This window comes from Camelus bactrianus, chromosome 35 (genome assembly GCF_048773025.1).
Source record: "Camelus bactrianus isolate YW-2024 breed Bactrian camel chromosome 35, ASM4877302v1, whole genome shotgun sequence".
In the NCBI taxonomy this organism is placed as follows: domain Eukaryota; kingdom Metazoa; phylum Chordata; class Mammalia; order Artiodactyla; family Camelidae; genus Camelus; species Camelus bactrianus.
Window position 1 is genome coordinate 16639630 of NC_133573.1, and position 14333 is coordinate 16653962.

Consider the following 14333-nt stretch of genomic DNA (forward strand, 5'->3'; position numbering starts at 1 on the left):
GCAGAGGCAACAGAACTCAGCTATTAGGCTGTAACTCCCTGTCTCTCACTTTAGTGGCAACCATGGAATTGACAAAATCTGCAGTCACTCCACGAGTCATGGCAAAAGATAAACGAAGCACATGGTATCTGAAGGCAGCGTGTATAAGCTCTAATCTCTATAAATGACAAACATCGTGTTCATCCAGATCCAAAGTTCTACATTTACAGTAAGCTTGTACAGGGGTCTAAGTTTTTACCTTGGGAGAATATCTATAATATATAAGAAGCTGTTCGTCCTTGGATCAGTCACATCACCTTGCAGGCCAATTCTAAAGGGGTAAGTACGGAAAGCAAGTTAAGTTCATCAAGAATCAAGTTCATAAAGATACCAAGTCACTTCTAAAAAGTCAGAACTGAGAGAACTAAAATTAGTCAGCCCTCACAAAAAATACGATCACCTCTGCTGCTATGGAGAACAAAAGTGTATTTTTTTCATTTAATTAAAAAGAAAAAAGCCTTGCCTGTCTAATAAACACACTTTTTGCAAAAAAATATGCCAAGTGACTTATATGAGGCAAAGCAGAACTTGAAGTCGATGAAGAATAAAATCAATTACCCTCGTAAAAATCAGTTTGTTTAGGAAAGGCACACACACACAACTGGCTGATGATGCCTTTTGCTCTGTCCCACGTGAGACAAGAAAAGTTTAGATGAATGAGCTGGTTGGGCAGAGTGGCAATGTAGAACTGATGGCAAGGATAACTGATCACCATCCAAGCAGATCAAAGTAGAAGGTAGGACTAAGATCGTCTTGCCCAGTGTAACAAGGAGGGAATAAAGCTGAAGGCTTGCTTCTACAAGGAGTTGCAACTTGGCTAAACTAACTAGGTCAGACTATGTCACATAACAAGTGGCATCTGGACTAGCAATTAGGTCTTGTAAGTAACATTCAATATGATCAAGAACCAAGCAGAAAGGACGACTAAGACTGGGCCTTTATCACAGCAGCAGAGGACTAGGGATTAAGCCCTCGCTCCTCATTAGCTTCATAGTCTTAAGCAAGTTACTTGACATCACTCATCTGTTTCCTCACACCAGACGGCAGGATCAACACCAACAGTGGATCTGAGGCTCAGATGGGAGGTTAGGGTGGACTTGAATAGACTGCTCAGAAACCTTGGGTTCTTCTCATTTTGGCCTTTTTTCTCTCAGTGTTCAAAAGGGTGATTGTACTATGGGATCAGTGACTGTGGCTGTCAGCAGCTGGAGCAGGGCTAATGCAGAGCAGAAGTAGAAGCAGGGAATATATAGGGAGCCCACTGCAGAGGGCCCACTGCAGACAGATGAGGCATCCCAGTGCTGGGGCTGCATTCTGTTCAGTACCTCTGACTTAACTATAGTTAAACAGCCCATACACACACTTGCATATGCTTGGAGCCATCTTTACATGGAAGGCCTGCCTTTTCTGATAAACTCCCAATCTGCTCCCAGACAATTCAGATATCATCTCTAAAAGAATTCCTCCCACCTGGTATGCAGCAAGCCATTTTCTCCTCCATGCTGTCATGGCGGTTTCAGTATTCATTCATTATAGAGCTTAGATCACGTTATAAGCCCATTATTTGTCAGCCATTTCCCCTTGGACTATAAGTTCCATAGGATGGAAACCACAGCATCGAAAGCAATGCCCAGCACAAAGGTGCACAATGAACTCGGGGAATTAACTTCCCAGAAAACTTCAAATAAAACTTGGATGGAAATTAAGCATGAGAATATTTATTTAAATTAGAATTTTTACTACTTGTGATATCCCACTTAAAATCACATCACGTATTTAAACAGGACCCTACAAAATAAGTAATGAATCCTGGCTCTGACATTGTCTAATTGTATGGCCTTGGGAAAGTTATTTAACTTTTCTATACCCCAGTTTCTCACCTATAAAATGATGAGACTAGTACCTATCCCATAAGCTTGTTAAACTAAATGGCATACTCCCAGTAAGGCACTCAGAGGGCTATCATTATTATCATTATTATTTACAATAATTAGAAATATTATTATTAAAAATATCTAAGTGAAGATGGATTAGTTAAGAGTCTATCTAAAATATAATTCCCTGAAATACACAGCCAAATAAATACCATAGAATAAAAAACTGAATTGGGACATAGTTTTAAAGAGTCATTTGATTAATTGTACATATTATTTAATGTACATAACAATTTTGAGAAATGTAAAATTCACAAATGCATTCTTGACTAGCTTTAAATTTTTACAGTCAAGGAATCTGGAACTTGAATATTTACTGTGGAAATTTACTTTGAATAATCAGTGTAGGAAGATATTCCGGAATGCTCACTAGCTTAAATAATTTAATGTAATTTAGGTCAGAAACAAATATTGGATCTTTGGTAGATATCAAAGAGGTACCATGTAGCTGCTGCACATCTACTATTGACCAAATTACTGTTTGGCAGTAATTGCTATTTTCCTTATGATTAATGCTAAATTACAAGTGTGAGTAAAGGAATTACTTATGAAAAATTTCAAGCCTACAAAAATGCAGCTGATGGACTTCAAAGTGTCCATGCTTGAAATTACAGTATGATTTGATTTAATGAGTCTTTCAAAAGTTCTCTTCCTAACAGAGAAATATTTATTATACATACCTTGTAAATGGCTGACAGGGAGGGCTCATTAAAATCATATTGAAAGATAATCTGTCAAACTCTTCTAGTGTAATGCCCTAAAGAATGAACATTGGGGGGAAGAAAGAATATAAAAACATGCATAGAATGGGGAAGAAGGAAAATGCTAACTAATTATAAATAAATACATCAGAAATTGTAACAGTTAAGTTTTATTTATAGTACTTGAAAGTTTATAAAACACTTAATACTTTTACAATAAACTTTAAACTAACTTTCCAAAGCAATTTTGTGAAGGAAGTGGAGCCATAAACCGGAGCTATGAAAAATTAAATGACTTCCCCCAAAACCCAGAGCCAGCCAGAGCAGAGGTGGAAGGCTAGTCTCCTGCCTCATAAGCACTTCGTGCCCTGTGACACCTCAAGTCTAAGACTGCTATGATTTCTGAATCAAACATGGACAACTTTATTTTATAATTAATGATTCTCAGCAAAGGGTCTAGAGAATTTTTTTTAACACCTTTCTATTAATAATACTTTTTATTTAGGAAATGTGATTTACTGACTAGTCACCATCCTTTTCTGTCAACATACACCCTTGTATGTTTCTGTTAGTATAACACCAAAGAGAAAAAGGTTTCATTTTCATATATCCACAATTATTATATTGTTTTACAGTTGTGTATAGTCAAAGAAGTTCAAAAGATTGTAGGTAAGATGAATCAAAATCATCTCTACTGGACTAAATAGTTTAGAAATAGACTATTTTACTCCTGTTTTATATACAATATCAGAAGATAAATATAGAGAAACACAAGTCATGGGTTTGCCAAATCTCATTAAGCAGTCTCAGTGTACACTCTTTGCCAGAAATTTAAAACAAGCCCAGAATCACAACCTTCCAATTATGAGACATTTCTAAAAAGTTCAAGCACATGAACAAAGCAGGAAAAGATTTATTCTGAATTCTATAAAGAGTGAGTTATCCTGGGAGACACACCAGTTGTCTCTATTGTATTAAAAGTTTGAACATACACGCCTATTGTTATTAAATCACAGGCTTTTACGTAGTTTAAGATATATGTGTAAAATGAAATGAAAATTAAATATTGAGAAGTTCCAAAGCACCTCTGGAAATCAGAGTCGTAAAGAAAACAATTTGACAATCACATACTCAACAGTCTGTCAGAAAACCTGGGGCAGGCCAGTGCACTTAGCACAGCACAGCATATGCAAGTTAAACAGCCTGTCCACACAGGGCTATTATGAAAAGCAACTTATTGATTTTACAACTAATTGTGGACTGATTAAAGCTGACTTCCTAAAATCAAAATAAAAATATGACAAAAATCTTTTATATCAGGAGCATCCTCAGTCTAGAATCTAAAGTTTAGAACCTAAGTCCAGAGTTAATGCCTCCAATACAGTTAGATGTAAAAAGAAAAAAAAATCACAATTTTAAAGGATTCCAGGAGAGTTTTTTTTCTTTTTAATAGTACAACCCATATGACAAGCAGTTACGCAGAAAACACTCACTCAGTGAAACCATCCACAATTTTCTAGGTCGATGAATGTGTCAGGATTCAAGAAAGTAGTTACAAAGACTTAATGATTAATTTTAATAATTTGATATCTTAACACTAATGGATATCTATCCTTTTTCCATAACAAGGCCATACAAGTTAATAAAAACACCTTTGCTTTATTTACTTTCTCAAAAAGTTTCCTGGCTATTCTTACACTTAATTTTCTTTTAAACTTTAGGAAGAAGTTGGTAGATTAGGAAACAACTTTTGACTATTTTAGTGAAATCTACTGTTACACTAAAGAGAAGTAAAACTTTGAGGTGCATGATAAATCGCCAATAAAAACTTACCAAGTGGTTATTTCCTCCCATTCCCTGCCCTCTGAGTGCTGACATTCCTTTGCTGATGAATATCATGACGATTAGATCTTTCTTGATCATTGTACTAATCGTCACTACACTATAAACTAATTTTCTATGACTCGTAAATGCTTTTGCCTTTAGACAGATCTTATCTAATATCAATTCTGAAACCTCTGTTGTCCTTTGTTACCATTCACCTGGCATCTGTCCATTTTTTTAGCCACGACATGTTGTTCATTAAACAATGTTCATAAATTAATCCACCGATATTTCAGCGCGTCTGCTATATGCTAGACACTGTGCTCGGCCTGGGAATACACCATGAACATACAGACAAGGCCTCTGCTCACATGATGTTTACACAGTAGTGATTAGTAATTTCCCATTTTCTACTTAGATAAATGACAGATTTTAGTTTTATAATGAGTTATCTTTGTAACTGGGGAGTCCTGCTCCTGGTTAAACACCTGTATGTAATTTTCAGGACTGACTGTAGGCAACGATGAAGGCTTCACCAGCAGGTGTCCAGGGGAAAGCCGCCCTCCCTACTTCAGACCTGGTGCCAGGCTTGTGCCCTGCAGTGTGGTCAAGGGCTCAGAACCCCTGGCAGGTCGGGCTCAGAACCCCTGGCAGGTCACGCTCTTCACATATTTGCATTCCTATGTCTCTTTATCTGAGGCCTTGCACACAGGTGGCCCTGAAGGCTTTAAGGGAGGAGGAAGGGAAACCTTGAAGATACTCACCCTGCTATGACTAGTACCCAGCACTTTCCACTCCCAGCCTTCCCCGCTTCACCTTCTCCCCCGATGCCAGGGGCTCTTTCAACAGTGAGCTGACCCCCACATCTGACCCAACTCTCCACTGGGGTGCTGCCCCCTAGGGAAATGGAACAGGGGGCGTCGGCGTTTTCTCTGCTTTATTAGAGACTTGCTTTTCCCACACAGCAATTAAGACTTCACTCTCATTTTTGCCCTGTTGCTTAATCAGCTACTCTGACCCCTGACAGTTCAGCTGAGCTCCTGACAGCAACATTAAAAATGTCCTAAAAATCTACAGCTTCATTTATCTTTCCAAGAATAGACGTATTTTCTGAGACTCACTTTCCCTTCCTACTGCAATTATATTATCATTTCTACACTGCAAAGATTTACAACATTTCACCCTGCTTCCTAACCATAATTTCTTTCCGAACATGGCAGTTTTATTCCTGGGTTCTTTACTCTGATTCCTCTCTTGCTTAGTTAGATTAACTGACTGAGTCATTTTTACAATAAAGGCCATTTATTCAATAAGAGTCATTTATTTCAATGGGAAATAAATAACAGAAAGATCTCTGAAAAGTTCCTAAATACCTGGAAATTTTAAAACCATACTTCAAAATAACATATAGGCCAAAGAAGAAAACAAGAGAAATTAGAAAATATTTTGAACTGAATGAAAATGAAAATACAACCTATGAAAATCTGCAGCTTGTAGCCAAAACTTAAGAAAATGTATAGTGTTCAAAATGTATAGTATATAGTTTACATCAAAAAGAAAAACAATCTCAAGTCAATCATCTAAAGTCTCACTGTTAAGAAATATAGAGTAAATTAAACACAAAGTAAGTAGAAAAATAATAAAAATGAGTAGAAATTAGTGAAACTGTAAACAAATGAATAATAGATAAAATCAATTCCATCCAAACCTATTTACTCGAAAAAAGCAATAAATTTGACAAGCCTCCAGCTTCACTAATAGAGGGAAAAACAGAAAAGATACAAATTCTTAATATCAGGAATGACATACTGGACATCACTACAGATCATGCAGATAAAAAAATATAAGGAAATATGAACAATGTTATGCCAATACATTTGACAAATTAGATTAAAAAAGATAAATTTCTTCAAATAGCCTCAATAGTCTTATAGCAATAAATTCATAGTTAAAAAGCTTCCTACAAAGGAAACTCCAGGCCCAGATGGCTCCACTGATAAAATTCTATCATTTATATAAAGTACTAATACTTATTCTTCACAAATTCTTACAGAAAATATAAGGCTCATATTACCCTAATATCAAAATCATACAAACACATTAAGAGGAAACTATAAAAATCATCTATAAAGATAAATGCAAAAATACTTAACAAAATATTAGCAAGTGAAATGCAGCAATACATAAAAATGACGCTAGTATCATGACAAGTAGGATTTATTCCAGGAATGTAATATTGACTTAATATTCAAAAAAGGTAAGGGGTTTGTTTACTATATTATCAGAATAAAGGGGGAAATGATATAATCATGTCCAAAGATGTAAAAAGAAAGCATTTGAAAAACTCAAATCCATGCATAATAAAAATTCTCAGAAAACGGAATAAAAGGAAAATTCCTCAACTTGATAAAAAGTCATCTATGAAAAATATGCAACTAACATCTATAAAATGGTAAATGAATGTTCTCCCCTAAGATCTAGAAGAAGGCAAAGATGTCCAATATAACATTTTCTATTCAACACTGTAAAGGTCCTAGATAATGCAATAAGGCAGGAAAAAAAAATTACACTGATTGGAAGGGAAAAGTGAAACTCTTTTTTTCTCAGACAATATAATTGTACATGTTAAAAAAAATCCTACAAAATCAGTATAAAAGCTACCAGAACTAATAAGTCAATATAGCCAAGTCTCAGGATACTAGGTCAATAAATAAAAATAAGTGTATTTCTACATGCTAGCAACAAACAATTGGAAAATAATTTAAAAAAAAATACCACTTATAATAGCACCAAACCCCACAAATATTTAGGGATAAATTAACAAAAGTACATGTAGGACTTGTACATTAAATACTACAAAATATAGCTGATACAAATTAAAGAAGACCTAAACAGGTGAAGAGAGAGATCACGTTCATGGGCTGGAAGACTATTTTGTGAAGATATTAGTTCTTCCAAAATCAATGAGTGATATTCCAATCAAAGTATCTTTTTTTTTTTTTTGTAGAAACTAGCAGGCTGATTTTGAAATTTACATAGAAATGTAAATGACAGCATAGCAAAAATAATCTTGGAAAAGAAAATTAGAAGTTTGAAAATTTACCATGCCTGAATTTAATACCCACTGTAAAGCTGCAATAACCAAACGTGTGTTATTGCTGTGAGGATAAACATATAGATATAACTGAAGAGAGAATCCAGAAATATAGCCACACATGCATGATCTATTTTTTTTGTAAAGGTGTCAAGGAAATTGGGGAAAGGACAGTCTTTCAAGAAAATGGTGTTAGGACAATTTTATATGTGCTTGGAAAAAAATAAATGACCTCTACCTCAGACTACACACAAAAAGAAACTTTAAATGAGTCATAAACCTAAACATAAAAGCCAAAACTATAAAACTTCTGGAAGCAAATAGGAAAAAATCAAGTTAAGGAAATGAAAAGATAAGTTATAGAATTAAAGAAAATATTTATTTTACATATTATGACAAACAACTTGAATCCAGAAAACTTTAACAGCTCTTAAAACTAAATGATAATAACACAAATATTCTAAATAATCAATGGGAAAGAAATTTCATTACAGAAGACATAGAAATGTCCTGTAAGCACATGAAAAGATACTCAACATTATTAGTCACCAGGGAAACACAAATTATAATCACAATACCACTATATGTTCACTAGAGTGGCTACAATTTAGAAGACTGTGAAACAAGTGAAATACTTAAACATGGATTGTGCAACTGTAAAATCATAGAAACACCATGGAAAACAGTTGGTATTTTCTTATAAAGTTAAAGAAATTTACCAGCAATTCCCCTTCTAGGTATTTATCACAAGAAATAAAAACAGAAGTCCACACAAAAACTTGTACATGAATCTTCATAGCAACTGTTTATAATAGTCAAAAACTGGAAATAATCTAAATGTCTAACATCATGTGAATGGACATACAAACTGTAGCGTGCACAGAATATTACTGAGCAGTAATAAACAGTAAATTACTGATATATACAACAACACGGGTAAATTAAAAAAAATTACACTAAACAAAAGAAGTTAACACTGAAAAAAATTACACTCGTGATTTTGTTTATGATATGCTAAAAATAGAAAACCTAATCTGTAATACAGAAAACAGATCAGTGGTTGCCCGGAGCTGGGGTCAGAGACTGACCAACACAAGGTACTAAGGAACGTTTTAGGGTGATGGATGTTCTAAGTTTCAGCTGCGGTTATACAGTCGTATATATGGGGTCAAAACTCAAACTACACATTTAAAATGAGTGCAGCTTATTATATATAAATTACTGCTTCGTGAGAAATTTGTGTGTAAAATTTTTCACAATATGAATTAGGAGAAAAACACAATTTCATACTATTTTTAAACTAACAAATGTACATCAAAGTTAAATACTTCTGAGTTTGTCACAGGTGAAACAGAACCTTTAACTTTGACAGGCGGGCTAAAACAAGACACATTCAGTCGTAATACCCAATGACTCTTTTTACTTTTTTTTCACTCCTGCTACATATATATATATATTCTATATATACAGTACGTTGAGTATTGCTTAAAAGTAAAGAATTAAAGTTTAATAGCACTACAGAACCAAACATTTAGAAGTTAAGCATATCCTTACATTTCAATCCTTTTTCTCAGAGACCAAAATACTGATCATCCTTCTCTAAAGCTGCAAATTTAAAAGAAACAAAAAACATGCTATCTTCTGATATAATATAAAACGTTAATTCCCTTCTCCTAAATGTTTTCATTTATATGTGACTTATCCTCAAATGAAGAAACAAGAAGCCAGTATCTTGCAGTAATCCTCAGTCATATTTTCCTTGCTACATACACTTATTAAAATAGTAATTGTTACTCACCTCAATTGTCTTGGCCAAGAGCTGTGTGTGAGGAAAATTGTACTTGTACACTTCATTAGCAACAGTGTTTACATCAACCGCAGCCACCACTTGTGCAGGTATACAACTTTCTGTAATGAGAAATGGCATGTCTTAAAATGTAAAGTCCTTGACATCAATTTGCTTGCAACAGAGAGAAGCCAAAAATAGCAGAATTTTTCTAGTACCTTTCCTCCCTTCCTCAATTTTCCAGCCAGATCTCAGGTTGTAGGTGGACACCTAGGCCAGGAGGAGCCAGGCCTGAAGTGGAATATTTATACACTTCTAGTTCATCTCCCAACAGCATTCTGATGCTAAAAGTAAGATTTAAGTGTTTTAGTCATTATCTCTTATATTTGCTTCCCTCCCTCTGGCAAGATATACACTTAGGAATTGAATGAAAAGTTTTCCTAAAGTAAAACAAAACAAAAATAGAAAAGTGAAGCAGATTCTTAAGAGCCATATCACTTGGAAATTTATAAATATGCCTTTAGGTAAGTTTTGGTCAGTTTTAAGTAAAAAAAATTTTTTAATAGCTTTATTGAGATATAACTCACATATCACAAAACACTTATTGAAGATCTCGGTAAGTTTTTAAATGAGATGCAAAATTAATTGGTATCCAAATGTAGAAACTTCACAGATCCAAAATTAAAACATTTTAACAGACCAGGAGAGAATGTAAGAAGAGTAAGGGAAATAATTGCAAGGGCACAGCTTCTTCATTGCCCCTCTGTCCCACTGCTAAAGAAAGGTATTTTCAAAATGCTTCCAGATTCAGAAAATTTAGCCACAGTCCTCCAGTGACAGTCAAAATTTGAACTGTGTAAACGTAGCTACTGTTATATTTTGCAATTACCACCCTCTTTGCACTTCTTCCCCCATACACATACAAATCCAATTATGTGTAAACCCTGCCCCAAAACAGTAGAAAATGTGAAGAGTTTTTAAAAATAAAACTATTGGAGCGTTCTCAGGAAAATCATCAGAGAAACTGTTACAAAATTACACAGTAGTTCCAAAAAGCTCTTTCTTGAATAACCATTCCTGTTAAAAGAGTTAAATTAGGAAGCCCAAATATCAAACAATGAAAAAGAAAAATATTAGGATGTGAGGAGCTAGGGCTCATGCCGCAGGCAGGCCCCCGTGATGCAGGCAGACCCACATTATGGAAGACGGGGCAAGGAAGGAGGTTCCTACACACTCCAAAAACAATCACAACCCGACACTGAGGCCTAGAAAAGATGACGTCAGAGAGACAAGGGCATAAATGTGTCTAGGTAAGTCTTTACTAGGTGTCTACTAGGCTTGAGACCCTGGGCCCCCTTCTAGGTCCCCTGCTGCCTTGTATATAAATCACTGGAAACTTAAAGGTCCAGTCGGTAGCATCATAGGTAGCTGCCTCCAGTTGAGTTTAAATTCAATAACTGGTTCACTTGCCTTCACATAGAGTAAATTTAAGTTCTAAATTATATCTTTGTCAGAGACATCAGAGAGAACTTACAACACAAATCAAGAAAGGTTTTAAAAAAACTAACAAAAATATTAGTATATAAGGACCACTCTGCAAAATCACAAACCTTATAACCGAGGTCCAGAACTAAGCAACTACTAATCACTTTAAGAAATCTAGGGGCTGAATAAACTTCATTAAACTATTGTTTTGCTAAATAAGATAACCTGCAATTAGCAAGATGTAGCCTGCTTGCATTTTTATTACAATTGCAGCAAGCTGGGATTGCCTGGATTTGATGTGTATGACTCTTCTCTGTTTTCAGGCTGATTGAAAATCCAAAGACGTGTGCCGAATCTGTACCATAATCAATAATTAATTTTATGTTCTTGTATTATGTGCCTGCAAGACATAAAAACCAACAAAAAGCAAGTGTCAAATGAGTATTTTCTGTGGTGATGCAAGAACTGATGAACCGAAAATTCTTTCTCAGGAAACAATAGATTTTTAGTCAATAAACAAATGCACTGTTTGCACATTCTAGATTGTTATAAAATTAGGACCACATGACCTAAAAAGTTATTTCCATGATGAAAGTGAACATACTAAGATCTAACTGACACTAATTCAGCTTTCTTTTTCAAAACAGTATTGTTTGGGAGGTATGGGTGTGTTTCCAAGGAAAAATTAAACTTATAAATAACAATTTAAAAAAGCAAGCCTGTCAATTCTAAAAAATCTAAAATTAAGCTCCAAAGACAGGTTGTCCTGATATTCTAACTGTACAGTTTAAGCCTATAGCCTCCAAAAATCTTTGTTATACTGCATACACAGATTTTTAAGATGTTTAACTAAAAATATCAGATGAATACAATTCAACAGATTTTTGCCTAGTGAGATCTATCACTCAGGTGATCCAGGGTTAGTAATTCTCAAAGAGGAGAGAACTGGGGAAACGGGAACCACAGGATTGTTCAGTGGCAGCAGAAGGAGAGGATGTGTTTTGCAGTACTTTGACCTTACCTGGGTTTCATTCGTGGTATTTCAGTTATTATTCTGGACTGCATATTTATCAACAGGAAGCATATTAAAAGGTGAGACATCCTAGTTAGAGAAATGCAACATAAGTGATTTTAAAAGAATGTCAGATTGGATCTACAAGGAAAGGATAAGGTGTATCATGCTCCCACATACATGAGACTTCAACTGAAAAAGGCAGATTTAGTTACGTTAAAAGAGACTCCTGGGTGAGACATCAGCAGTGCCACTCAAAATCCATGCACAATCCCTGGTCTTGAGCATGTTTCTTATTGAGGTGGGCAGAAAACACACACACACACACACACACACACATATCATATTCTAATAGTAATTATCTTCCTTCTTTTTCTGATCACACTTCCTGGAAAAGTTTAAGAGAAGAACCTCTGTTGGGAGTAGTAAAAATGTACAAGTTCACACTCTATCTGCCTTCCCTAACCAAATAAATCAAAAAGTTTAACTGTTCTTGCATAGCTAAGGTGGGGAAGATACTCAATATTTAAAATTGCAAATATAAAATTAACTGGCCTACTTAGACATAAGGGAAGTCACTTATTTTTTTCTTCTTTTCCTTCTTTATCTTTTTTTTTCTAAACTGTATCTCATCTAGGTGAGTAATTACTTGAATTACCTCATTCTAATCACACCTGAAACAGCTAGTCAGGTATGTTAACACTGACATCTAGTTGTGAAATGGAAGATCAGCTGAATATACCCGATGTCTATTTCTTTTCATTCAAAGTGATAGTTTAATTAAGAAAAAAATTAAGCAAAAATAGATCTGCAACAATTCTGAATTTAAAATGACTGCCAAAGTATATTTGTTTCTTTTTAAAGATTCTTACATTTCAAAAACCATAAAGTATTTCTGTAAATTAAATAAAATTAAAAGTAAGTTTTAAAGTTTTTATACTCAATTTCTTAAAAGTCTCCTTAGAAGTTTAGCTAATAATTAACCCCCCCCAAAAATTGACTTCAGTTTAAGACATACTGTGAATCTGACTAAACATAAGAGCCCATCAACCAGAATGCGGATGGGAACTGCTTGAGCTCTGTGTTCAGACCAGAGCTGGGGAAGTGGGACCAGAGAGAAAGGTGCCAAATTAGCTTACAGGGAAAGGAAAATAAAGATGCTACACCACATAATATAGTAAACCCTCCTTGAAAGCTTATACTTTTCATCATTACTGACTTTATGAAGTTTTAAACCCTAACCAGAATTTCTGCTACAGGCACCTCTAAAAGAAGAATTAAGTGTTAGAATTTTGCACTAGACTGGAAAGCAAAAGTTTGTCATAAGACCTCAGAGGAAAATGCAATTCAGTTACTTCATTTCTCATTTTCCTCTTCTGTACTCCTCCTGACTAGATACTTTTCTTTAAACTTTTTCCCACTAAGTCACTAAGTCCCATAAAAATCAACAAACATTAGCTATCATTATTTTCTTTAATCAAAGCTGTCCTAGGCACACCCTACAGAGATCTTTTAAAGTGTATATATGTGTGTTTGTGTGTTCACGTGTCCTGAGAAAGGTTTTGAATATGGAGATCTAGCTAGTTAGCTCTTTCTCTGCCTGTGTTTGAATTTTAGCTCAACCATTTCCAACTGATTTAGACAAGCTACTTGACACCTCCTTATGCCTCAGTGTCATCATGTGTAAAACAGAAATAATAAAGTAACTACATCATAGTTTTCTGAGGATTAAAGTAGTTAATACCTATAAAGTTCCTACATTTGTGTCAGCCTAGAGTAATCAATCAATATACGGTTGCTATTATTATTATCAAAAGGACAAAAGCTTTTAAAAATAAGAATATCAAATGCTAAGAAGAACCGGGCGTGACAGAAATTCTCACTGCAGATGTGAGCATCAACTGAGGATTCAGTGATGTAGGAATAGTTTGGCAATATGTATCTAAAGCCTTAAAACCTGTTTTGGACTTACCGAGTTCACATTTGGGCACATATCTCAAGGCGTGGCAGACAGAATATGACCCCTCAAAGATGTCCTAATCCCAGAAGCCTGTGAAATGTTACTTTACATGGCAATGGGGACTTTGCAGATACAATTAAGGATCTTAAAAAGAGATTTTCCTGGGATATGATGATAGTCCCAACGTAATCACAAGATGGATGGAGGAAGGTTAGAGTCAGAGGAGGAGATGTGATGACGGGAGCAGAGGTCAGAGAGGAAGATTTGAAGACGCTACACTTCTGGCTTTGAAGATGGCGGAAGGGGTCATAAACCAGATGCAGTTACCTCTAGACACTGGAAAAGGCCAGGAAGCAGACTCTCCCCTAGGGCCTCAGAAGGAACACAGCCCTGGCAACACCTTGATTTTAAGACAGCTGACCTCCAGAACAGTGAGATATTATATCTGTGTTGCTTTAAGCCATTAAGTTTACAATAAATTGTTACAGCAGCAATAGG

At 35.1% G+C, this 14333-nt stretch overlaps 1 protein-coding gene across 6 annotated transcripts in view; it reads right to left on the reverse strand.

Annotated features, from left to right (window-relative positions):
- Positions 1-14333, reverse strand: part of TRDMT1 (tRNA aspartic acid methyltransferase 1) — a 43280-nt gene that overhangs the window by 13911 nt on the left and 15036 nt on the right. The window contains exons 2-5 of one of the 6 annotated variants that reach the window (XM_010966894.3): positions 11885-11965; positions 9597-9722; positions 9391-9500; positions 239-310 (exon numbers count right to left, since the gene is read on the reverse strand). In XM_010966894.3, coding sequence (XP_010965196.2) covers positions 239-310; positions 9391-9446 — 128 coding nt within the window. In that variant the 5' untranslated portion in view covers positions 9447-9500; positions 9597-9722; positions 11885-11965. Of the gene's footprint in view, positions 1-238; positions 311-2653; positions 2731-9390; positions 9501-9596; positions 9723-11884; positions 11966-14333 lie in introns of those variants that run through there. The other 5 variants (XM_010966909.3, XM_010966878.3, XM_010966887.3 and 2 more) reach the window with 5 other exon arrangements.